Genomic DNA, 27,607 nt, shown 5'->3' with positions numbered 1-27,607 from the left:
TGGTAAGAAACCCAGATATAACGGTGACCAAAATCACTCAGCTATGCACTTCTTGGGCCGCATGTGCCCAACTCACTACGGCCTTGGGCGCGTTTTATGTCATAGCCCTTTACTGCCGTCCGGGTGAGGACATCGACTTCGCAGTAAGGTACCTAAGTCTGGCTAGTGATATGCTCCCAAACGCAAAAATCATCGTGGGAGCAGACGTTAACTGCCGGTCGCCAATGTGGCACAGCCATACTCCAGATAGACAGGGTACCAGAAACGGGACCAAGTTGGAAGAGTTCCTGGCAACCTCAACACTAACTGTACTAAACTTACCCAACAATCTGCCTACATTCTGCAACACATTATGGGAGGCCACTATAGACGTTACCATGGCAACGAGGAATGCTGCCAACAACATTTCCAAATGGACCGTCCGTGAGGCTTGGACAACGTCTGATCATCGCGCCATTACGTTCAGTCTAAACAAATCACTGGCCACAGTACCTGTGAACAGACAAACTGCCCATAGATATGCCATAGCAAAGGCAGACTGGGAACTCTTCCAGACCACCCTACGGAATAGCATACAACAACGACAGAGAGAACTCCAACGTATCGAGGACCCAAGAATCCTCCAAATTAAAACGACTGAAATCATAAAACAAGCCAGCGACACAGCCATCAGGAAGAAAAATCCAACACCAGGGAAAGTGCCCTGGTGGAATCAAAACCTCCAGCGACTCAGGAAGGAGGCACAGGAAAGAAGAAAGGCCTTCCAGCGAGCCAGACGCTCCTGGCCGATGGCGGAAATTGAAACCCTACGACAGAGCTACAAAGAGGCAAGAAACGCCTATACAGCACAAATTAGAGAAAGCAAAAACCAATCCTGGGAGCGCCTGGTCTCCACCACTGGAAACAAGGACCCTTGGGGACTTGTATACAAGATCGTCACCAACAAACTTCCCAGAGGGGAAGTAGTTGAAGCCACTAAAACACCTGAAGGAAACTTGACTATCACTTGGGAACACACCATCAACAATATCCTTGACGCTGCCTTTCATCCAGAGATACAAACAATGACAACAGAACAGAGCCGAGTTTGCCAAGCCAACGAGACTCATCAAACGGCAACAAAAGAGCACCCTTTCACCATGGAAGAGATCAGCAATGCAGCAGACCTAATAAAGGGAAATAGATGCCCTGGACCGGACCTTCTGGAACCCGAAATTATCAAAAAAACGGTAGAGTACGCTCCGAACTTACTACTAAACCTATATAACCTCTGTCTCAGAGAAGGTATCTTCCCGAATTCCTGGAAGATGGCAAACGTTAAACTCATCCTAAAGAATCCAACAAAGCCACCACACCTTCCAGACTCCTATCGGCCCATTGCACTTTTGACAGTTATCAGTAAGCTATTTGAACGACTACTTTACACACGGATCCAACATTACTATGATGAGGCAGGCCTGGCCTCAGCAAACCAATTCGGCTTCAGACGGGGAACCTCCGCCGTGGATGCCTTAACTCACCTCCTGACCAAGGTAAACAGATGTAATACAAAGTACTTCCTAGTGATAGCCGTCGACTTCGCTGGGGCGTTCGACTCACTTTGGTGGCCGAGCGTCCTGGCGAGGTTGCGCGAAGCCAACATGCCGGAAAACCTCTATAACACCATCAAAAGTTACCTAAGCAACAGAACCATCAAAGTCACCGCCCCCTATGGCACACTCTCCAGGCATGTCCATCGGGGCTGCCCTCAAGGTTCGGTCCTTGGCCCACTACTGTGGAATATTGTCTTGGACACCTTTCTTAACATCGATCTCAATGAAGTACAATCTCAGGCATTTGCGGACGACCTCATTCTCACGATACAGGCAAACTCAAGAGCTGCGTTAGAGGTCCTCGCAAATCGGGCCCTGACCACTCTCCAAGAATGGGCAAACCGAAATCAACTCAAAATATCCTCCACAAAAACAAACTCCATCCTACTAAAGGGACGCCTTGATCTTAGGCGGCCTCCGCAAATAAAAATTGGGCAGGAAACAATCAAATTCTCCAACCAACTGAAATACCTAGGCGTGATATTGGACCAAAAACTGTCATTTCAGGACCATCTGAAATATCTCCGTAAAAAAATAAGACGCTACGCAGCCATGGTTGCCAGGGTCACGCGTAAAGAATGGGGCTTAAAAAAGCGAGTCCTCAAACTGTTCTACAAAGCTATCTTCACTCCGATCGTCACCTACGCATCCGGTGCATGGTTTCAAAAAACTACAACAGCAGTAAACAGACGTATCACGGACCAAATTCACAGATCCATCCTCCTAACCATCACTCGCGCTTGCCGCACGGTGAGCACCCACGCCCTGCAAGTGCTCGCAGGCACTCTCCCGCTGGACCTAGAAATCATACAACGCGGCCTACTATACTACCTAGACAAAGGCACCCCACAGACTTTTCTGGGGTTCACTATTGACCTAACCAGCAACAGAAATGTGGAAAAGAAGCGGATACAAACTCACCTGCAGCAGGCATGGCAGGAAAGGTGGAGCAACTCTCAAAAGGGAGAGATCACAAAGAAATTTCTACCCAATATTGAACAAAACTACCCAACCTCACCCAACTGGTTCTCCCCAGGTCTACAAGCAACGTACCTCTTAACTGGACACGGAGCTATTAATGCCAAACTGTCTCTACTTGGGATTCAGGTTGATCCAACTTGCACTTGCGGGGGGCTGGAGAGCTGGCAGCACCTAATGTATGACTGCAGGCTCTATGAAGACCTACGTGGTGTTTTACTCACCAGAATCCACTACTTACCACAGGGACAAGAACATCACCTCCTAGACACAAAGGAGGAGTATCAAGCCTTCTCGGATTATGCACAGGCACTGTTCACGAGGAGGAGGACGAGGAGAAACCAAATGGCCGCAGCCCACAACCCACTACCATTATAACCAAAGAACATCTGTTCTTCAGCTCACCGGGCTCCCTTGCCTGGTGCCTTTCCACCCCCTCCCCTGCGCCGGTGGTGGGATAGTCCCCCCGGCGCCCCCTACTTTCTCCTGGTGAGGCATGGGCATGCCTCACTGACTTTTGGGGTTGCCTACTCTATCATCCCCATATTTCTGCCTTAACCCCCCCAGCCTTCAGTCTCCCACCCACTCTATCTTTATGCTAGCGAATGTCCCACACACAAAAACTTAATTATGTCAAAATTCCCGTTCGCCCATTCTTTCGGCCTTTATTATGCAAGCATTATCCCCCTCACCTAACGATCATCAAACCGACGATGATGGATATATGTCTCTGTCTGTACGTACGTGCATATAAAAGAGCGCGCGCGTTTTTTTTTTTTTTTTTTAATGTCCTAGCCTCTGAAATCTCAGGAAATTAGGTGGCAGGACCTGCCAGAGTGAAACTAAAACTACTGGGTTCCTGGTCTGCCTCCACGGGGCGAAGGTGGGGCAACGTTGGGCCTCAGCAGGGGTCCAGCGGCTAAACGACCAGATGAACAACGGTACAGGACATCACACAGATACAAAGCCCACACACTTTTAAATCTCTGGCATTTCCCAGTGAACTGGTACACCCACAATGAAAGCAACACGGAGATGGGGGAAACCCCTGGTGCCGTCTGACACTAAATACACCTTACACCTTACACCTTACACCTTAGGATTTAGGGGTAGTAATGACAAAAGTTATGTGGGACGTAGTGTCTGCGCGCGTAGCGCAGTAGTATCGTCACCGTCCTCCCAACACCGGGTGTAAAAGGCCAGGGTTCGAATGCCGTCGATAATGCGAGGAAATTTAATGGGCTTTTTTTCACTCCGTGGCTGAGTTAGTCGGTCTCAGGCGTAGATAGCAAGGTTTTTTCGTCCAGCAAAACAGGCAAATCGACCAGAGAAGACACGCAATTTACGAACAGAAATAAAGGTTTATATAAGAAATAACGGGTGACCTCAATATAATAATACGGAACGTAGTGGTAATTACTTAAGTTGCTAGAATATTTGAGTAAATTTGATAATGCTGAATATCATATCATTCTTCTCTTTCCTGGTGATTCCCTTCCCTTCTCTCTCTCTCTCTCTCTCTCTCTCTCTCTCTCTCTCTCTCTCTCTCTCTCTCTCTGGCGCCTCCGTACCCAGGTGGGAAGGAGCAACAGTGCGTAGCACACGCTTCTTGATTAGACCGGGGTTCGAGCCTATCACCACCAAATACGGAGGATGTGGAAAGGTCAGGGAATGACCACCGCATATCCCGGAGCAATATGGCCTTAGTTGCTAATGCTCCTAAAAACCAAACAACAACATCTCTCTCTCTCTCTCTTAGGGTAACTGAGAAATTTTTTTTTTGCTTGGTGCAGAAAAGACTTAGGCTTTCTTGCACCATATGGCTAATAATGATAATGATAATGATAATAATTAGTGTTTATTATAAAATACACATCAGAAAATGGTGTCATCAAAGAATAGACGGTGGCACGTTATACCTTCATGGGGTCCAAGGTAAAATGGAATTTGGGGCCCCCCCAGCAAGATTAAATATTGAGTGATTAAATATTTATTAAGTGACAGAACATGGAGAACTGAAGTTAGTTCAGCTCTCTATGTTCTTCTGTCACTCAATATGTAATGTTCTTACCATGGGCGCCGGCAGCATGGTGCAAGTGCACCTCCTTTGGATTTCGAAGCAATACACAATTTTTAATATTTTAATTAATTTATTAAAATGGAACATAAGATATTACTGTATTCGAAAATTTGGTGAACAAAAAATTTATTTCCACTTCCACCACCTTGCAAAATAACTGTTGGGGCCCATGATTCTTACACTCATTCATTTAGGTTTCTGCCAAATTATTCTGCTGCACCTCAGTTCTGCTTTGACATTCACTCAAGACTGGTTAATAGGATCGTGGCTACCGTCTCTCTGCTATTGTATAAGGGCGCCAGCGACGCCAGTTACATATAAGGCAGTCATTATTTTTTTCAATTAACTCAACTATTTAAGGAAGAATTAAATACGGTATATATCATATTTTTATTATTACTTAGTTTCTTATTGTTCACTAAATTAATTTAGTATTAGTATTAGTGGTGGCAAATGATGTAAGAAAGCAAGTTTATAAAGCATCAGCCAATAAAACCCTTCTCACATCTACCTGTTCATACCCTCCGATAATTCTAATTTGTTTAGTTCTTCCTTGAATTTATTCAAACTGTCCACCTACACAAGTACAGAGGACGTTTTCCCAATAATCAACCACCTGCAGGCTGAAGACAAACTTTCAAATATCTATCTTGCATCCATCCTTTCACAATTTGAATTTATGTTCCATCATAAGTGTAGTGTGAGCAAGTGGAAGAATGCCATCAGCATTGAGCTTGCTCAACCCATTCAAAGTTCTAAAACTTCAAACTTCTAAATCGATCACCTCACTGGTACCTAGTTTCCAGATGCTGCAATTTGCAGAACTGAAGCCTGTCTTGGTGAACGCCCTTTTGTTCCCTTCACCAATCTCATTGCCCTTCTCTGCACTTCTTTCAGTAGATCTACATCCTTCATAAAATGAGGCCGCCAGACTTGTATGCAAGATGCGGCTTAACCATTGCTTTATACAATGGGATAATTACCTCCTTATCCCCGCCAGCAAAGTTCCTGTATATCATTGACAGACTGCCAGGCAGCCTGTCTGCATTGCTCAGAGAACTTTATATCTGGCTGCATAATTACCCCCAGGTCTTTTTCATTTTCCACTACTCTGAGTGTAGTACTACAGTCGGTACTTTAATCTGAGATTATTTCAGCCACTAATTCCTCTTTCTGTTGGCTAAAGGGCACCCAAGCACTCCTTATTTTTGGCAGATGTTCTCTGCACTTTAAAATGGAACTACTTTAGATAGGGTATTATTATTATTATTATTATAATTAGCTGTATGGTGCAAGGAAGCCTGAGGCTTTTGTTGCACCAGCCAAAAAAAAAAAAATTCTGAGTTACCCTGTGTGTGTGTGTGTGTGTGTGTGTGTGTGTGTGTGTGTGTGTGTGTGTGTGTGTGTGTGTGTGTGTGTGTGTGTGAGAGAGAGAGAGAGAGAGAGAGAGAGAGAGAGAGAGAGAGAGAGAGAGAGAAAACAAGAATTAGAAGTAAAAGGGATTCACCAAGAAAGAGAAGAATGATGATATCCAGCTAAGGACCCTGGGTGTGCCAAGCCCATACTCACCAGATGTGAGCCCTCGGGGTATGGATCTGTTGGAACAGTTTCAGCGAACAGAAACAAAATTAGTTAGGGACACGAAAGGGTACTCTTACCAAGAAAAACTCGTTCTACAAATTTCAGTGTTTTGAAACTAGGTCTGTAAGGAGACCTGATTTGAATAAACTAAACGCTGATGGCTCATCCTTGTTCCTTCTTGGACAAACACGCACAAGGGAACAAATTTAAATTGATAAAATTATGGTTGCAGGGTAAATATCAAAAATTTTCTTTCAGTCAAAGTGAATTTTGAAACAAACCTTCCTTTGGGTATTATGGTTATGGTTGCAACACATAAACCTTCCTGCATGGGCATTCTCCTTTGAATGTCAATTGTCTGGCTTTAAGTTAATATAAAATAACAAATTCAAGTGAATGTGTGTTTAAAATAATTTTGACATATGCCTCTAAGTTAGGTTCATTCCAAGTGCATGTATTTTAGAGTACATAGTGACTACCAATTGAAGTGCGTTTTGTTATTTATTGAGTACTCATATTAAAAGTGTGGAAATGATCAGCATTGTACTCAGAACCATAGGAAAAAGAACAGCCTTGTGTAAAATTAAAAAAACCTAGTGATGGTCAAGATTATGTATATTACTTATTGTGTAGGCGTGATATTGAGTTATCAAATAAAGGAAAAGTTGACTCAATCCCTCCCCATAACTGAAAAACAAACTGAAACAATGAATTTTTTTTTTAATGAAAACTACAAACACAAGAGGTATTAGAACCTATAGTACTTAGCACAGAGTAATAAGATATTACTCTTATTATTCTTATCTTATTACTCTCTGGTACTTAGTTCCGTGCTTGTATTGGAGGTTGAGAAGACGAAAGAAGATATTTGTTGACATTAATCTTGTACTTCTGTAGACTGTTATTTTCAGGAAATACGTACGAAGGAAGGTTGTTCCAGAAAACGGCAGTTGAATGAATAAACGAGGAAGATGAAAAGTTGGTTCTGTGAGTTTGAAGTTGGACAATAAACGGATATTGGCGGCACGTGTTCTGATTGTTTTGAAAGAGAGAGCGGGAATTATAGAGCCAATTCATAAGAACAGTGCCCATGGATCTGTAGAAAAGAGTAGAAAAACTGTAGAAAATAAATGCATGAAGTTCACAATAATACCTGCTTTTTAAAAATGTTATATACAGTACTTATAAAATATTTTTTTAAAAACGTGTTTTTTTATAATTATTATGCTATATATCCAAAGTTTATACTTCATTCTGAAAGGTGGCAACTAATTGTGGAAGTGTTTTTTTTTTTAATAAATTTAAGGAAGTATTAGACAAATTGTTAGGGGGGGATGAACACAAGAAGTGGGTAGGTTTCTTCATCCCTCACTTTCTAGGATGTACTGAGGCACCAATTCTACTCACATAAGAACTGTCAATGGCAACCATCTGGCACACTTTTTTTCAGTGTGATTTACTTCCCATCCTGTTACTTGGTGTTTTGTTAGTCTTAGTATTCATAGCACAATCACGATTTTTTTGTGCCAGAGCAGCTAAATGCTGTGAAGTACCAATGCAGTGGTTCTAAACAGTGTTGCCAACTCTTAATAATACTTCCCGCTAGCCGCATGCTCAAAATCCGCTATTTTTAACACTTAACCCGCCAACTTTTTAAATTTTCGTTTGGGTTAATCCTATTAACAGGTGCCATAAAAAATAATGGGTGCCTTAAAAATTTTTAAAACTCCTACATTATGTTCAAACAAAAACTTCCAAATTGCATTTCAAATGCAGTTTATTCTGAGGAAGAAGTCAAAAATAAGAACTACCATTAAAGAAAGACAAAATACTTCCTCACGTTAAAAAAAATCACTTCCGTATTGATTGTACATCATATGTAAAACGTTTTTATTGTTATTATAACGGAGTTGATTAGTTTATGCAGTAGCAATATTGATCACGTGATTTCTTGGTTGGCAAAAAATCACATTTTGCAAAATACAGCTTTTTGTGAAGTTTGCAATCCTGAAATGCGGTTTACAAAAAGTAAATGTAAAACTAATATTATTATTAGCTATATGGTGCAAGGAAGCCTGAAGCTTATGCTGCACCAGCCAAAAAAAAATTTCCCGAGTTACCCTAATAGAGAGAGCGAGAGAGAGAGAGAGAAAGAGAGAGAGAGAGTCAAAAGGGAATCACCAAGAAAGAGAAGAATGATGATAGCCAGCTCAGGACCCTGGGTGTGCCAAGCCCATACTCACCAGATGTGAGCCCCTGGGTTAAATATGTTTAGATGGGGTTGTAAGAAACCTTGCCGTAAAACAAAAAGTATTAGACATAAATCATTTTTTTATGATAGTAGATTATCGTTATCTCAAAATTTATTATTTCTAAACTTCTGGTCCCAAGATTGGTCTCAAGATCGCACTGCTCTTGATTTAAATATCAATAAAAACACTGTTATTGAAAAATGCAAAGATCTGAGGGAGATCTGAATGATATCAATAATTGATTCAGATAATTAACTGGGGGGGGGGGGATTTCAGAAAATGGAATACCTATCGAAGTTGAAATTAATGAATCAGCATTTTTCAAAAGAAATAGAGGACGACTAATAGGAACACAATTGGTTTTTGGTGCATTCGAAAGAATTACCAAACGATGTTTTTTTAGTTCCGGTAGAAAATAGAGATAAAACAACTCTATTATCAATTATAAGAGAGGGAATAGTGCCAGGTACAAGAATCATCAGTGATGGATGGCCTGCATATAAAGATCTCTACTGAGACATTAATTATACCCATGATGAGGTTATTCATCGCTATAATTTTGTTTCTCCAGATGATTCAAGATCTCTTACTTGAAAACATTTGGTTACATGGCAAAATAAAATTAAAATACCAATTTGGAACACAGGATAGTCTACTTTCTAGTATGTTATCTATGAGTTTCTATTTAGAAGAAATTTTTCTAAAGAAAAATTATTTAATTACCCTATTTTAGGAATAAATAAATTAGAAAGGTAAATTTTTTTTTTGAATTTTTGATTTTCCCTAATTTTTTATTTATTAAATTTTTTCTAACTTTTTTAAGCATATATTTTTTATTTTTTTATGGTACCCATTGTTTTTTACGGCACGCATTAATTTTTATGGCACCTATTAATAGGTTTGGCTTTCATTTGTTTGTAGGGATTAAAAAAATTATATTATATATAAATAGTTATTTATTTTCTGTTTTTAATATAAAATAAATATCTAAATTAAATATAAAGATCTCTACTGAGATAAATATTTCTTAAGTCGAAATTCAATACCTCCACATCATATGCTTCTTGTGTACCTATTTTGCGAAGCAGTTCTTCAGGTAAAACCTAATTTTTACAACTCTTTTGAGCCCGTATCGTATCCACATTTTTCGATTGGATTCAATAATTTAAAGCTGTGACTGGTCATGTCGTTTGTCCGCGAGTGTAACTACGTATTGAAATAATAATAATAATTATTATTAGCCATATAGTACAAGGAAGCCTGAGGCTTATGCTGTACCAGGCAATAGAGAGAGAGAGAGAGAGAGAGAGAGAGAGAGAGAGAGAGAGAGAGAGTCAGAAGTAAAAGGGAATCACCAAAAAAGAGAAGAATGATGATATCCAGCTCAGGACCCTAGGTGTGCCAAGCCCATACTTACCAGATGTGAGCCCCTTGTTGGTTTCCCCTCAGGGAAATTCCTGAATAATATAAAACCGATCGCTTTATAAAAAAAATGAAATAAGATATCCCTACTATGTTTACGATGTATATCAATAAACATTTCAATAAATAAATATTTCTTAATTTAAATGTTACATTGCCAAAATATATAAAATGCTAAACATATTTTAAATTTTTACATTCATACTCTTTCCGCTAAAAAATCCGCTATCCGCTATTACATATTTTAATCCGCCAAACCTGAAACAATTCCGCTAAAACTAGCGGGAAAACCGCTAAATTGGTAACATTGGTTCTGAAACTTTTTAATGTGAAGACACGCAAAATCCATTATGAAAAATTCCCGGCATCCCCCAGCACCGGATGCATCGGCGCTGGGAGAATATTTTCTAAGGTGGTGCAGGTGGAAGAGCAATCAAAAAATTCCATGAAAAAAACATTTGGCTTTTGGTACACGATTTTTAAACAAATTTTTTTTTTATTTAAAAATTGGCCTCATACTGCATTTTATGCACAATTTCTTTATCTCTAAAAATAATATATTGCATGAAAAAATCTAAATTAAAGAAATAATATTCGATTGTTTTTTCATACTTATTTTAATGTTTTTAGAACAATAAGTACATTTTCTAATTTATATCCAGAAACTAAAATAATTCAAAATTAATAAAAAAAAAAAAATACAAAATTATAGCATTTGCTAATATTACTCCACAAACAATACACATAGGATTAGGTGGAAAGCAATCACCACACCAGGTAAACCCCATTTCTAAGTAACTGTCTTGATACATACCAGTTTTTTCTTTTTTATGGTTGAACTTGTGCTTACTTCAGTTTTTCTGCCCCTCTGAAGTATCTTCAAAATTGTATGCCACTATTTCTTGATTCAAATGTTCATTACTATCTTGATTTTTTCTCTTTTTAATAATAAAGTTTTCCATGGCCACTGTTTTAAAGTATTTGAAATAGAAATCTTAACTAAAACTTTAACATGCAAAAATGCTTGACTATATGCACAACTAGGCACACTGATATGCCAAAGGAGGAATGCAAGCTAAGGACTAAGATCCACTAAGTGAGTATGAGCGTTCAAAGCGGCACTGTGTTATTTCAAATACAGTGTACGTAACGGATGGCTTGGCTGTTCCATATATTATTATTATTATTATTAGCCATATGGTGCAAGGAAGCCTGAGGCTTATGCTGCACCAGCCAAAAAAAAAATTTCTGAGTTACCCTGAGAGAGAAAGAGAGAGAGCGAGTGAGTGAGTGAGAGAGAGAGAGAGAGAGAGAGAGAGAGAGAGAGAGAGAGAGAGAGAGAGAGAGAGAGACCACCAAGAAAGAGAATGATGATATCCAGCTCAGGACCCTGGGTGTGCCAAACCCATACTCATCAGATGTGAGCCCCTGGGGTTAAAGTAGGTGTATGTACATAAATACTGCGATGTGGTCAGCAATTATTTCATGATGACTTCTAATTTACACAGTTTCATGAAAATCAACGACCTTTGGTAGCGACGGCCATGATGTAAGTCGATGCTATTTGTGGCAGCCCTATAAAGAGTGAGTGGCACCCTAGGGTGCCATGGCACCCACTTTGAGAACCACTGTACTAATATATTGTACATGTAAAGTGTGCGTATACTCTGACAATTTTGCTTCTTTTACTGGATAATAAACTGGAATTTATAGAAGAAAAAGTTATGCAACTCTAGCCAGAAACTGATTAATGCAGCTGTTGTGTTAAAAATTTTTTTTTTAATTCCTTCAGTCAGAATGGGATTTGAACATTGGCCTTTTTCACACAGAATGGAAAGACAGTGATTATAACATATCTGAACTTCCCAAAAGTATTTAGATATCCCTCCCAATATAGCAAATGAGGTATATGAAACCAGAAACAGGCTTAATACTTTAAATGCCATGAGACACAGCATTTAAAGTGTTAAGCCTGTTTCTGGTTTTCAAGCCGTCAAGAATAAGACATGTCTCATTCTTTTCAGTTCAACTGGCCTTGAAAATTATCTGCCATGGCAATGCTATTTATTCACTAGGAAATGGTGAACACTTCTCGCTGTGCATTGTATCATACAGCTATATTCATGTAGGTTACCTGGAGAACTCAAATATGATATTAGGGTGGTTTACTGAGTAGCCATTCTTCTGTTTCCTTTATTATATTCCGGAGGGGGAACTATATGATATGAAATCTCTTATAGTTTATAATATAAAACTATCTGATTACTCTGTTTTTTAAAACAGAGTAATCAAATATAAAAAAGTACAGTATAATACTTTGAAATTGATAAAAAAACTCATATCATCATCATCATCGTGAACTTGGTCCGGCTTAGGTCTTTTAAGACCTGTTCCGTTGTAGCTCTTGGAGGTGGTCTTGATCTTGCCATCGTTGTCTTGGTCGACCAACATCTCTCTTGCCTGTAGGTTTGTAGTTAAAGGCTAATTTTGGGATCCGGTCTGGATTCATTCTTTCTACATGGCTGATCCATTTTTCCTGATACCGTTTTATGTCATTTACTATGTTATCTACTTTTAATTTCTTGCGGATATCTATATTTCTTTGGTGGTCTAGTCTTGTAAGGCCTAATAATGGTCTTAAAAATTTCATTTGTGCTGCTTCTAGTTTGTGTGCATCTTTCTTATTTATGACCCAAGTCTCACAGCTGTAGAAGAGGGCTGGTTTTGAAGTGATGTTGTGCAGTCGTAATTTTGTTTCAGTTGTCATTTGTTTTCCGAAGTGGCGTTTAATCGTTCCATTCATTTTATTATATTTTTGTAGTTTAATGTGGATGTCTTTCCCTTCATTTGATATTAAACTTCCCAAATAGGTGAAGTCAGATATTTGTTCTATTATTTTATCATCAATAACAATTTTGACTCTTTGTATGTTTTTTCCATATAATCCCATTGATTTTGTTTTTGAGGTGGAGATTTTCATCTCGTACTTTTTACCTATTTTATTAAGTTCATGTGCTGCTATCTGTAGTTCATCTTCGGATTTTGCCATTATAACTTGATCATCAGCATATAATATAGTTTGGATTTTATTCCTGTTGTTCAACTGTATTCCATTGTTAATTGTTTGTTTCCATTCTTTAAGAATTTTATTGATGTAGATATTAAATAAATTTGGTGATAGTCCACATCCTTGTTTCACTCCTTTATTGGTGTTAATTGGGTCTGATAGTTGGCCATTAGAATATTTTATAGACTTTTGAGTTTTTATATAGGCTTTGGATCGCTTTCCAGAGTTGGGTCGGAAAAAACTCATATAACAGAGAAAATTTATAAATATATTTATACTCTCAATTAAATACTCATTAGGGTTTTATTGATGTAAAATTTTACAGAAAAAAACTTTAAAAAAAAAATAACAATGGTGTTACTCCAGTCAAAGTTCTCATGAAAACCTTTGTCCACATATTACAATTTTTTTTTTGTTTATGTTTACCTTGGAAACAAAATCAAACAAAACATTTCACTTGCTGTTTGTCAGTTTATGCTCTGAAGACCGGGTTTATGGCTCTTGCTGGTAACATAGACTTTTCACATAGGTGGCCTGGGGAATGTGGAATATTATCACATACGTGATTACATTGTTTTTCTTTATAAGTTAACGTAACTACTATTTGAATTATACCAACTTCACAAACTTATATCAATTGGAGAAATAAATGACATAAATGTCAATAAGTCATGCCAGAAGTGATATTTTTATAACTGAGACTCATGACACATAAAGTGTGCCTTACAATAAAAAAAAAAAAAAAAATCCAGAATTTTCCATTTTTATCATATGAGTGGTTAAGAACATTGATTAGGCAACATAATAATAAAAAAGTTGGTGGCCTCACATATAATTTTTTTTCTTTAAAATTACAGTAATTAACACATAAAGTGTGCATGCAGTAAAAGAAATATCATATGTCACAGTAAGCACTTATGGCATTCAAAACAGGTGTAATTGTTGGATGTCACATCAGCAATTTGTCACTGTATACAACAGCCATGTTTGAATCTCAAACATTCAGGTAGGCCAAATAAAAAAAAAAAAAAAAAAAAAAAAAACAATCCTGAAAGATAGGAATTGTTTATCCCCAAAGAAAGTGAATTAAGTGATGTCCTTGAAACACTGTCAGAATTCCAGACATCCATAGGCATTGAAGTGTGTCTATCATTTGGACACAGACAACCCATTATACATAGTATGAGTTGTCCTTGGAAAAATTGCTGCTCATGAACCCCATGTCAAGCCAACAAACACCAGAAGTCTTTGTAATGGTGGGGCCACCTAGCCAATTGTCCTTGGCCCATGGAACAGTGAAAAAAAGTATGCTATGGAGGGATGAGTCTAGTCCTCAGATCAGATGGTTGAGTTAAGGTATGGAGATTAGTAGTGTACTGAAGTTTATTGAATGGATTGAGTAAGCTGAATGTGGATGGCATTCTTCTTCTTACTGAAATTACACACATGATGGGGCATAAATTTAAGTTGAGGAAGGATGGATGTGCGGAAGTTTGCTTTTAGCCAGTGGGTGGTTGATTGTTGGAACAGGCTTCCATCTGTTGTTGTGGAAGTGGATGGTTTGAATAAATTCAAGGAAGAACTAGACAAATTCTTGAAGGGTATGGATAGGAGAAGTGTGTAGTGTTTTTTTTTTTTTTTTGGTTGATGCTATATAAGTTTCCTTTCTTGCAACATTCGCCACTACTGCTACTGTTGTGACCACAATGAAGATTATAGGAGGCAAGGTATGTATGGTTTGGAACTACTTCTTGTGGTTCCATGCCATACATAACCCCTGGACCATTGGTTGCAGTGCCAAAAGCCAAATCAACACGGACACCTTTGAAAATTCTCTGGTTCTTGCCCTCTACTAGTCCTTTGGAAATAGGCTTTCCCTGTACTTAAATGACAATACTCCATCCCATATAGGGGAAGAGTAAAAACTTGTTTGAGGAAAACAAAATCCAAGAACTCACCTGGTCAGCCCAGATTCCAGATATGAGTCTGATGGAACACTTTTGGGATAAACTGGAATGTCAGATCAGAAAATGGCCAATATGAAATATTAACTGCACTGAGAGAAAAATGGATATAAATTCATACTGCATGTAACCAGGAACCGGCAGAATGTGTCCCTTGACAGGCCAATTCTTACTACTTGAGGGGGGGTTAAAGGAAGGATTAATTTGTTTATTAACTGTTTTCCCAAAATGAATCTTAATACATTTTTCTAGGGTAGTGTATATGTACTTGTTTGAAACTAATAAATGGATACATCACTCATTCATCGTGTGTAATACTGTGATTGCAATTGTGTCCTTCCAGGCTGTGGAAGTGGAATGAAATCTCTCAAAATGAGGATTTTTATGGGAAGGGAAGCATCACTGATGTTTTAGTTTAATTAGTTTTCACAGGTGGTCTATTATACAAAATTGTATAAAATGTTATAGGAAACTTGTAGTTATGACCAAAACAAGTATTTAAATCGGCAGCTTAAATTTATTGCCTTCAATAGAAAAAGAAGCCTCAAAGTTAATTAGCCCAAACATGGTGGTATCTGCAACCAACAAGATCAGCTGATGACAACATATATTAAACTAGCCACACTCAATATTATGACATTGTCAGGAAAAATTGAGGAGTGTGTGGACATCTTAAAGGACAGAAAAATTAAACATACTTGGATTGAGTGAAGATCAAAATGGAAAAGAAATAGGTGTAGAGAGTTATGAGGAGGCTGTTACCTGTATTGGTCTGGGGATGATGCAGCGAGGAAGGGTGTAGCCATCATTATAGATCACAGGATTAAGGAAAGGCTACTGGGGGTGAATAATATCAGCGACAGACTCATGTCAATTAAACTGCAAATGAATGACAGCAAAACATTGAAGATAGTATAATGTTACGCACCTCAAACCAGTTGTAAAGAAATGGAGAAACTGGACTTTGAGGACAACCTTGAAGAGAACATCACAGGTGGAGATATAGTTATCATGGGTGACCTGAATGCAAAAGTTGGAGTGGAGAGATAAGGACTAGAATATGTTATGGGTCCACATGGTTGGGGACCTAGGAATGATGATGGTGACAGGCTGTTGGATTTCTCTTTATGGAACAGCTTAGTCATAGGAAACACCTGGTTCAAGAATGAGTCACAAAGTGACAAGATACAGTTGGGACGGTCAACAGGAATTCCTCCTTGACTATATACTCGTGGATAAAGAGCAACACAGAAGACTAGTGGATGTCAAGGTCATTCCTAGTGTCTCCTTGGGTAGTGATCACAGGTTAGTTGTTGGAGTTATAAGATTCCCTAAATTGAAGAGGATCAAAATAACAAGAGAGAAAACTAAGGGTGTGGAAGTTGAAAGAAGAGGAAAAAGGGGCGATGTTCAGAGAAGAGTTCAGGAAGGTGTGAATAGCGTGGAATCAGAATGGAAAGCATTCAAAGACTGTATAGTAGGACTGACAGAGCAGGTTTGTGGAAGGACAAGCAATAGAAGGAGATGGAAAGAAACTCCATGGTGGAATGATAGGACTAGAGGCTGTGAAAATCAAGAATAATGCATTCAGAACAGAAATGATGAGAATAAAGAGAGATATTAAACCGTGAAGAGAGAGGCAAAGAGGATAGTTACTGTTCTACAACTGTCATTCCTCAATTTGAATTTATGCCCCCTCAGGTGTGTAATCTGGGCAAGAGGAAGAATCCCATCAGCATTCAGCTTACTCAAACCATTCAAGGCCTTATACACCTCAATCAGATCACCTTGCAGTTGCCTAATCTCCAGATGCTACAATTTGCAGAACTTACGACTTTCTTGGTAAGAGCAACCCTTTGTTCCCCTCACCAATCTCGTTGCCCTTCTCTATATTTATTCCAGCAGCTCTACATCCTTCCTAAAATGAGGTCTCCAGACCTGTGTGCAGTACTCAAGGTGTGGCCTCATATTGGGCACATTTGTTAATAAAGCATAACTGGCTGTTTTGTAGAGACTTGAAGGTTCTATAAATGCTATTTAGTCAGCAATCTGGTTATACTAGAATATGTTTTTATATGAAGGGGTGCAGAACACAAAGACAGGATTCAAAATGTACTGAGTGTGCAAATCTTGTGGACCCAATGAAGGTCTTATTGCCTCTACTTCATATCAAATTATGGTTAATGAAACAATTTATAGACTTTAAGGCAATGGTGATAACTGCTTTAAGTATTTTTCTAATAAATTCCTAAGTTTATCTGATGCAAAAAACAAGTCATTTTTGTTAGCCTACAAATTCAGACAATTTAAAGTAATGATGGTTGAAAAATCATTCCATGCTTCTTTTTCAATTTCTTTCAACTTTCCACTTAGGAAACTAGAGCAAGAAAGATGTCAATTATGAAAAGTCATTGAAAAATGCTCAATAAATCTCAAAAATTAAGACGTAAGAAAAGTCTTAAGGTTCATTTCTTCCACTTACAACTAGACTTTTCTGGAAAAAGTTTGTTTCTGTTGCAAGGAACATGGTAAGCATTTCCCTCAAGATATAAGGATAGAAAGAAGATGCCACATCATGTAGAATGACATGATAGTAGATTATTGCATCTTTGAAAAGGAGACATCTGGTGTAATGAATAAAAGAAAAAAAAAGCATGAAACTTGAGACTAAAAGACCTAGAATTGGCTACAAGAATGTGGTGAACTGCACAAACATCCACTTTTGTAATACAGTAATTTTAACAGACTCTGATATAACGGATGTCTGATTTAACAGACTGGACAAATAATAATACAGTAATGTACATATTAATCTCAACCATATTATTTTTTTTTAGGTTATACAAAACTTCAGTGTTATTATTAAAAATTAATAATAATTACCTATTTCCATTATTGTTTTGATAATTACTTTCTTTTATTTTTATAATCAAATTCAGGAAATTGTTTTTTTATTCTTTCTGAAAATGTGTTCAAATAGCTGTTTTCCCAGATTACAGATAAGAGCAGGCAGTGACTCGGGACACTTAACTGCAGGTCTACTGACTTGCTTTGTTTCGGTCTCGGTCTGTCTCAAGCTATCATGGAGTCAGGTTGTATAGAGAGTGTTTCTGTGATTTCTGAATTGAGACTTTATTTATTAAATAATTTTGCAATCCTTACAATTTAAAATGGCATCAAGTGATAGTGGAGTTAAAATAAAGTGTGTGAACTTCAGTGTGGCACAGAAATTAGAGATAATTGAGAAATTAGAACAAGGCATCTCAGTAGCAAGTGTTTGTGAAATTTACGGCATAAAAAAACAAACTGTTTCTTATATCTGTAAATCGAAGGCCAAATTGCAACATAATTTTATATTGTACAGTACTGTATGTTGTATTAAAGCTTTTTTTTACATTACGAACAATAAAAAATGCCTCCCCCAGGTTACATTAGATTTAATGGACTTTCGGCATTAACAGACACCCCTTCTCCCCTTAGTCCGTTAAATCAAGGGTTTACTGTACTGCATTCTATTTTTTTCCCCTTTTGAGATATTTTCACTTTAAAAATGTATTGTAAGAAGGGCAAGTTATTTGTTATGCAGGAGTAGAATAGCACAGAAAAGAACACCAGAATGAATACATTTCCTTAGAATTTCTCTTGGCCTCAAAAGAAAGAAGCAGGTTTCCAGGTAGTCCCCCCTTCCCCATTTGCACATATTTCTATTTGTCTATTTTAATGAAATTTGAAATGGCTCAACAAATATTATTATTAGCCACATGGTGCAAGGAAGCCTGAGGCTTATGCTGCACCAGCCAAAAAAAAATAAAAATTTCTGAATTACCCTGAGAGAGAGATAAGTAGAAGGGAATCATCAAGAAAGAGAAGAATGATGATATCCAGCTCAGGACCCTGGGTGTGCCAAGCCCATACTCACCAGATGCAAGCCCCTGGGGTTCAATAGCCCCAAACATAAAATTTCATGAAAATCTGTTCACCAGGAACTCAGTTATTACATGCAGATGGATACAGACAGACATACATTTGGGCCTTTTAAAAATGGTGCATACAAAAAAGAAGATCCAATAAAATAATGTTAGCAAAATTTTAACATAGCCTCAATAAATCTCAAAAATTAGGATGTAAGAACCTGAAGGTTCATATGTTGCACTCCTAATTAGGCTTTTTTTCTGAAAATTTTTTTTTCTATTGGCAGGGAACAGGGTTTAGGAATAATACTTAATGGTTCAAAACCCTAATTTTTTTTAGTATTAGCATTAGCAGAGACATATGATGCAAGAAAGCAAGCTTATGCAGCATCAGCCAAAAAAAAAAAAAAAAAAACAACACCCCACTCCCATATCACCCCTCCGTTCGTTTGAAATACCTGTCCAGCTGAGCCTTAAATTTATTTAGGCTATCAACTTCACACAACAAGGGATAGAAGTCTGTTCCACCAACTACCTGCTGGCTAAAGGCAAATTTCTGGACATCTGTCCTACATCTATCTTCCCTCAATTTGAATTTATGCCCTGTCAGGTGTGTAATCTGGGCAAGAGGAAGAATCCCATCAGCATTCAGCTTACTCAAACCATTCAAGGCTTTCTACACTTCTATCAGATCACCTCACGGTGCCTAGTCTCCAGACAGTGTAATTTGCAAAACTTAAGCCTTTCTTCGTAAGAGCAACCCTTTGTTCCATTCACTAATCTTGTTGCCTTTCTCTGTACTCGTTCTAGCAGCTCTACATCCTTCTTGAAATGAGGCCTCCAGACCTGTATATAGTACTCAAGGTGTGGCCTGACCATTGCCTTATACAAGGGAATAATCACCTCCTTAGCCCTGCTAGAAAAATTCCTGTATATCATTGACAAGACACCATGAGCTACTCTTGCAGCCCATCTTCACTGCTCAGAAAAAAACTTCATATCTGCCTGCACAATTACCCCCAGGTCCTTTTCATTCTCTACCACTGTCAGTGTAGTACCACAAAGTTTATACATTACTCTGGGGTTACTTTTTTACTTCCCTTTCCCTTCTTCCTTCCTTTGTATTTCTTTTCTTCTCCCTTCCAATAATACTTTTCTTTTTAAGAATTATTTTCTAAAATATATATTTAAATATTAAATATATATATTTTTGCATACTTATAACAAAAAAATATAAAGAATCTGTGAATCGCTGAAAATTTGAAAGACATTTCTCTGTGACTAAATTTTGATGTTTTATTGTTGATTTTTTTTATAACAAAGTACAGTAATTTTGTATTCCTTTCATTTATTATCACTATCTATTTATTACCACCTTCTGCATGGAGGTATTATAATATGTTGCTATTTTTTAAAACTGACAATGATGAACCCAGGGGCTCACATCTGGTATGGGTTTGGCAAACCCAGGTCCTGAGCTGGATATCATCATTCTTCTCTTTCTTGGTGAGTCCCTTCTGACACACTCTCTCTCTCTCTCTCTCAGGGTAATATGGGAATTTATTTTTTTTTTTTTGGCTGGTGCAGCCAAAAAAAGGCTTACTTGAACCATATGGCTAATAATAACTCATTGTCAGTGAAATGTGATATGATTTGATGAAATCATGCTTTTCTTTCCACGTTTATATGCATAGATTTTGAGGTTGCAGCTCTACCATATCCTTTACTGCTGCAGAAATTCTTTACACCTATTCTTTAGTAGGTCAAACAAAATAAATGCAGCATCTGCAGGTATGCCACCAGGGCAAGCAGAAAATCGACCTCAGAACACACGCAATTTACAGACAGTATACGTGGAGCAACATGGCCTTAGTTGCTGATGCTCTTAAAACCCTACTGCTACCAGTGCAGGAATAAACACAAGGGCGAGCAGCTATAGTGGGTAAGTAAATACCTGATATGCTAATTTAACAAATGTTTCTTAGGCCTCTTATTCATTAAACACCTTTGGATCAAACATGGTTCTGCTTACCAATACTTCTTGGCTTGGTGCAATCCAAATTTATGTGTGGTCCTATTTTGCCCTGGTTATCATTAAACTGAATTTCATGATTTTTTAAAATTTTCTCACATTATTCAACAAATGTGGTATGTTATACAAAGCATTGCCAGGTGTGACATATGACAGAATAAACTTTGGTATACATATGTCATCTTAAAATGCACTATGGGATGCCAAAAGTTGGGGGGGGTGGGGGTGGGGACTGGATCTTAAAAAAAATTATAACCAAGAATTGGAGAAGGGCAGTCTTGGGGGAGCCCATTTTCTTCAGGGTGCATGCTGACTGTCAACACCCCTACAAACATACCCCAAAAAGCTATTTATTTGTTATTTTGGGTTTTTTTTAGGAGAATTAGCGACTAAGGCCATATTGCTCCGGGATATGCGGTGGTCATTCCCTAACCTTTCCGCATCCTCCGTATTTGGTGGTCACAGGCTCGAACCCCGGTCTAATCAAGAAGCGTGTGCTACGCACTGCTGCTCCTTCCCACCTGGCTATGGAGGTGCCTCCCCAAAAGGCTCTCTTATTATCTCTAACATGAAATACAACTATTATAGCCTATTTCAAGACATACTGATCAGTAAACAGACTGCAGGTGACCTCGATTAGCAATTTGTGAATAATGAAGCAATTCTATACAAGTTGCCATGCATTATAAAGGAGTTAAAAGTTAAAGTATTTAATATATCAAAAGCTATATGGCCTATAAAATAAATTGGTAAATTAAGGACTACTTTGTCTGTGTATTTAAATACACAGACAAGTTAGTTCTCGATTTACTAATTAATTTCATAAGCCATATACCGAAAATCTGTTTAAAATGCAGTATATCGCATTAAGATGGATTTTCATTTTATTTGGTCTTTCAAGAAAGGTTTCTCAAGCCATCCAAAATTTCATTACAATTGGGTAAATTCTATCAGTTTCTATTTTTGCCATAAGATTTTGAGTTATCTATATGTATGGAACTTTTTTTTCAGATAACTGGGCATTATTTGATAAGGAAATTTCAGGCCTCCAACTACTACAGAAATCTATATATAGGTTTCTACTGAAATTATTATCTTTAGTCCCTGGGATAATTTTTAAGTCTAATTCTATGGGTTCCACCCCCAAGAAATTAACTTATAAATAAAGGTATGTTTTGTACGTTATTATGACTGAAATTTTTACACATCTTGCTTATTCCTAGGATGGTTTCAGGCTCAATTCAGATTCCATAGGCAAGCCCCCTCCATCCACAGAAACGTCATAAATTTAGAACAGCAACTGCAATTCTTTTCAAATTTCAAAATATTTAGAGAATATTTTATTCTTAAGGCCTCTGCATCAAATTTCATGATGAAAGGCTAATCCATTTCCATCTGTGCATCCATCCTTAAAGAATACTACTTTACAAATACCATCCCACAGCTATCAATCATAACAACTCTAAGTAAACTGTATTAAAGTTTTTGTGACAGTACCTTATGTAATATTTATTGAGAAACTATACAAATATTATTAAAGTTAAGTTTTGTGGGCGAAAAATGTTCAAAAATGATGTTCTCTTCATTATAATATTCATGAAATATTTAAAAACTATTCAGCTTAAAACTGAACAGTTTTAAATATTATATACAGTTCATGAATTAGGCCATTAATTTTCAACTGCATGGCTCATATAATTTTTATTTAATGTAATCATTCATATTTTTAATAATTTCCTACAACACTCCTCATATAATGTGATACTAATTAACTGTTACAACTAAAACATACAACTCTTGAAGTTTATAAAATTAAAATTGTTTTTCACTTCATTATAATTTATAAAAAAATAATTTGAGAAAAGTTTAAGAAAGAATTTGAAAAAAATCATACAACAGGGGAATTTTAAATAAAACAATAACTAAATTATAATATACAATTACTTCAATATTATTTCATAATCCATTATATTTATTTTTTTGAAAAAAAAAGAGCATTCTTATAATTATATATCCTTGAAAAATACTGCATTATCCATCACAGTCTGGCATAAGATAATGGCCATATTAAAAATAATGGACATTTTAAAATAACTGATAGCAAAAGAAAACCACTGCAGCAAATTATACATTAAATACACTAAGAAGCACTCGAAATGTTTGAATCATCTTCTTTAACAGTTTGGCAAAAGGCTTCATACACATTAGCAGCAAATGATTTCAAAAGCTCCAACTGTAACAATTCCTTTATAAGTGATCCCTTTTCTTGGGGTTGATACTGGCGAATTAGAGTTCGTATCACTGGAATTAATCTTGCAAAAGGCACTACCATACTATGAGGATTGATGAAATTTCCATTTTGATTTAAGTGAACAAAACATTCAGAAAGCCGATCCATCAACATAGAAAAACCATGCTCTATACAACAAGACAAAACTTTGTTAAAATCAGGACTGTCAATGATGTCTTTTGTTTCTATTTTCAGCTTCTCAAGCACTTGTATGTTATTATCACTCAACTGTGTTCCATCAGTAACATCTGTAGGGAGGACATATTGAGAAATTTTATAAATGGGAAATATTAATCCATGGGACATATTTTGTTTTACATTATCAAAGATTTCCCCAAAGTCCTTTAGCATGACTTTGTTTTTTAAGCTTATGCCCTGTAGGGACCTTTTTACTGCTTCCTGAATAACATGGGTGAGATCATTTATACCACTATTTAAAAAATACTGCACGTATGACAGATATCTCTGCTGGATTTCAGGAGTAGTTATAATATTAATAGTGCTTACAGCACCATTTTTTGATTGTTGAGAATCTACATACATGTAACCTCCAAGTATACTTAACTGTATACGCAGCAATACAACTAATACACATTCGCAATATATCTCAGAAAATACTCTTGCAAAAACTGTGGTTTTCAATTCCTCCCATACGTCCAACTTATTAGAAGGTTTTGCCTTCAAAGCATCTAATAGAGGTTCGTCATCAAGATTAACTAAGAGGACTTCTCTTACTTTTGGTGACAACGCAATTACAGTACTATCACAAGTTTGCAAAGTTCCTTCAAAATGATGCTGTTTTTTTAGTTGCTCAAGATACTCAAATGTTTGCTTAGTTTGCCATTCAACAAACTTACGAGTTAAAAACCGATTCAAGATTACAATCCCACCAACAACACCCCCAAAAATGAAGATTTTCCTCCTGTGTCTCCTAAAGCAATTAGATAAACGTTTCCACATAGTTCTCAAATTATAAACTTTAAACTCCCACGTTTCATAAGTGCCACCTTATACCTACTAAAATAATAAAGGGTTAGCTGTGTCGTATATAATCAAATACGTGCAGCAAATAAAGCCATACCACTGATAATTATTTTAAAAAGTATTATAAAACCTCAACTAGCATAAACGTTCTAAATTAACATTAATTAACACTTCTCTATCGCTCACGGAAACAAGTTCACAAGGGAACCGGAACAATTACGAAAGTGAACGAACGAGTCGGAGAGCGCCACTACCGAAAGAAAACGAATTTTCACGTTTTCGATTACTGAAATGGAATAGAACATTTGTAAAATCGTGCAATTCTTGACAAACATCACCAAATTTAATTTGTAATAAGTGCAGATGTTATTTATGTACATAATGATTATAAAAACCTACACGGTTCACCCATCTGCACCTTCCGAGCGTTGTCTAGTTCTTCCCTGAATTTATTCAACCCATCCACTTCCACACAAACAAATCGAAGCCTGGTTTGGTTTGGTTTTTTTTTTTTTAGGAGCATTAGCAACTAAGGCCATATTGCTCTGGGATATGCGGTGGTCATTCCCTGACCTTTCCGCATCCTCCATATTTGGTGGTGACAGGCTCGAACCCCGGTCTAATCAAGAAGCGTGTGCTATGCACTGCTGCTCCTTCCCACCTGGCTACGGAGTCGCCGATCGAAGCCTGTTTCAACAAACAACGACCCACTGGCTGAAGACAAACTTCTGCCCACCTATCCTGCAACCATCCTTCCTCAATTTTTCCCCCTCATGTGAGTCACAGCAAGTGGAAGAATGTCATTAACATTCAGTTTGCTCAATCCATTCATGGCTTAAACACTTCAATCAGATCTCCCCGCAGGTGCAGTGTCTCGAGACGCAGCAATTTGCAGCACTGTTGCCTTTCTAGGTAAGAGTGCCCTTTTGTTCCCTTCACCAGTTTGGTTGCCCTTCTCTGCACTCGTTGCAGCGGATCTACATCCTAAAGCGAGGCCTTCAGACTGATATACATATAGCAGTACCCTGCATAGCACTGATAATTGGTACCGAAACTGTTCCGTGTTATGTGAAACCGTTCTGATTGAGGTATAATTATAATGGGATTTCACTGAATGTGTACTAGAGAAACAGTCTATAAACAAATTATAATAAATCTATAAACAATTTGCGCTTGATAGCCAATTAAGAGGATTTGAAATTAAAAAAAATATTCGCAAAACTTTTTTAATGAAAAGGTAATATCATGAGAGACGAGAAAAAAGCTTTAAAAAAGGCAGTTGTTTAAATAGGTATTTCAATGATGAAGTCTGGTGAAGTCGTCTTTTCTTTTTCTTGGTGTTTATGTCTTTATAGCATCGAATCCCATCTTGTAAAATTTGCCGGATCTTGATGCTACGTTCAACATTCGGATCTCCATTCATGATCGCCTCGCAGGCCATGTCAACCCCTCAAAAAACTTTCTCAAATCGTCTGTTGAAAATACTTTTGGTACCACTTCAGAATTATTTTCCTCTTCTTCATATGCAGTTTGCTCATCAATTTTAAGGAGAGTTGCACCATCTAAGTCGCATGCGAGTCAATGCAGTCACATATATTGACAGTGTCCAAAGTTTTAAATCCCAAGTCTTTTCCGATCTTCACAATGTCTCCGGCAGTTGTCAGTGAAATCATTTACCAAATGGGGCAAAACAGGCGGTCAAAAGAATGTATGTTGTTGGCAGTGATTTCTAGCCAAGATGCAGATATACATTCGATTCTATTTAAAGGGGTAAAAAAATGTGAAATGAAAAGTTTGAAAAGCTGTCACGTCATCTCAAAAGAATACTGAACCCTGTTGCACGTTGCAGCTGACTGCCTGAGGGGAGCTATTGTCACATGCGCATGTGAGACAATAGAGTTGGCACCACAGCATATTGTACCGTACCTAGGCTACGACAACGCAGCATATATATAGAGTTCCTGTCTAGGCTATTGAATGAGATTTAATATGTACAGTAAATTTGACTTAAACTTAATTGAAACCCTGCTGTTTGAAGCCGTGCTAAGCGAGGTATTGCTGTATATATAATGCAGTATTCAAGACGCGGTCTCACCTATACAAAGGGATAACCAGCTCCTTATCCCTGCTAGCAAAGTTTCTATATATCATTGACAAAACCCCATGAGCAGCCAGGAGAGAGAATTTTATGTCTGATTTCACAATTACCCCCAGGTCTATTTCATTCTCCACTGCCCTGAGTTCAGTGCCACACAGTTGATAAGTTACTCTGGGGTTACTACCCATATGTTATTTGCATTTGCCAATGTTAAACTTCAACTGTCATTTCTCAGCCTATCGACTCAATTTTCCTAGATCTTGTTGCAGTAGCTCACCCTGATCACTGTCGTTAATCACCCTGCCAACCTTTGTATCTACAATTTAGACATTTAGCCTGATATACTTTCATCAATATCACTGATAAATATTGAAAACAGCAATGGGCCAGCACTGAACCCTGGGGACCTCAGTAATAACATTAGTCCACGAAAAACAGCCCACTGATAACCACTCTCTGTCTTCTTCCACTTAATCACTCACTTAACCATATGTATAACATTACCAAGAAAGGCTTCAGGTTCTGCAAATTGCAGCATCTGGAGACTAGTCACCTGAGAGACGATCTAATTGAGGAGTTTAAGGTTTTGAATGGATTGAGCAAGCTCAATGCTAATGGAATTCTTGCTCTTTCTAAGACTAAGCACACGAGGGACCATTAAAATTCAGGAAGGATAATTGCCGAATTGATGTGTGGAAGTTTGCCTTTAGCCAGTAAGTATATGGTTTCATTTGTTGTTGCAAAATTGTCTAGTTATAATAAATTCAAGGAAGAATTAGACGAATTATTGGAGTGGATATAAAAATGACGTGGGAGTTTGCTTTTTTACAGATGCTATATAAGCTGCATATACTAAAAAGACGATAGTTCGAATCCCGTCGATGACGTGAAGAAATTTTATAGACTTGTTTTCACAACGTGACTGAGTTTATCTATCTCAGGCAACAATAGCATGGTTTTGCTCCAGGAAACTCGGGTTTTTCAAATCATCCAGCAAACCCATTGTATGGAATTCGGAAAATCGACCACAGAATACACACAATTTAGAGTGAGTGAGTACTGAGTAATATGACATTAGTTGATGATGCTCCGAAAATCCTACTAAAACAATTACAACAGCAACAACCATTGACCAATCCTAATCTGGAGAAAAAAAGGGCGATGAGCTCATTAATGGAAACATTCCAGTAATGAAAGATATCACTGAACAACAAATTTCAAACTTTTGATATTTTTCTCTCACAAAAAATGGCATATCTCGTGGATTTTAATGAGATGAATCCAAGTTGAAGTAAGATACTGCCTGGCTCTGAGAGAAGAACGCAGTTATCCTTAAGGAACCACTAGGTGACAGTT

At 37.5% G+C, this 27,607-nt stretch overlaps 1 protein-coding gene across 1 annotated transcript; it reads right to left on the bottom strand.

Annotated features, from left to right (window-relative positions):
• Nucleotides 1–22,884: 22,884 nt before the first annotated feature.
• On the bottom strand, nucleotides 22,885–24,386 carry Pex3 (peroxisomal biogenesis factor 3). Its single transcript, XM_090384827.1, has one exon. The coding sequence runs from the start codon at nucleotides 24,127–24,129 to the stop codon at nucleotides 23,020–23,022; it is 1,110 nt and encodes a 369-aa protein (XP_090240953.1). The 5' UTR covers nucleotides 24,130–24,386; the 3' UTR covers nucleotides 22,885–23,019.
• Between the last annotated feature and the right edge of the window lie 3,221 nt (nucleotides 24,387–27,607).

Source organism: Mastigoproctus giganteus, chromosome 1 (assembly GCF_048544385.1).
Source record: "Mastigoproctus giganteus isolate SK-2022 chromosome 1, ASM4854438v1, whole genome shotgun sequence".
Classification (NCBI taxonomy): Eukaryota; Metazoa; Arthropoda; class Arachnida; order Uropygi; family Thelyphonidae; genus Mastigoproctus; species Mastigoproctus giganteus.
Note: the sequence above shows the minus strand (reverse complement) of the source record. Positions and strands in the feature narration are given on the sequence as shown.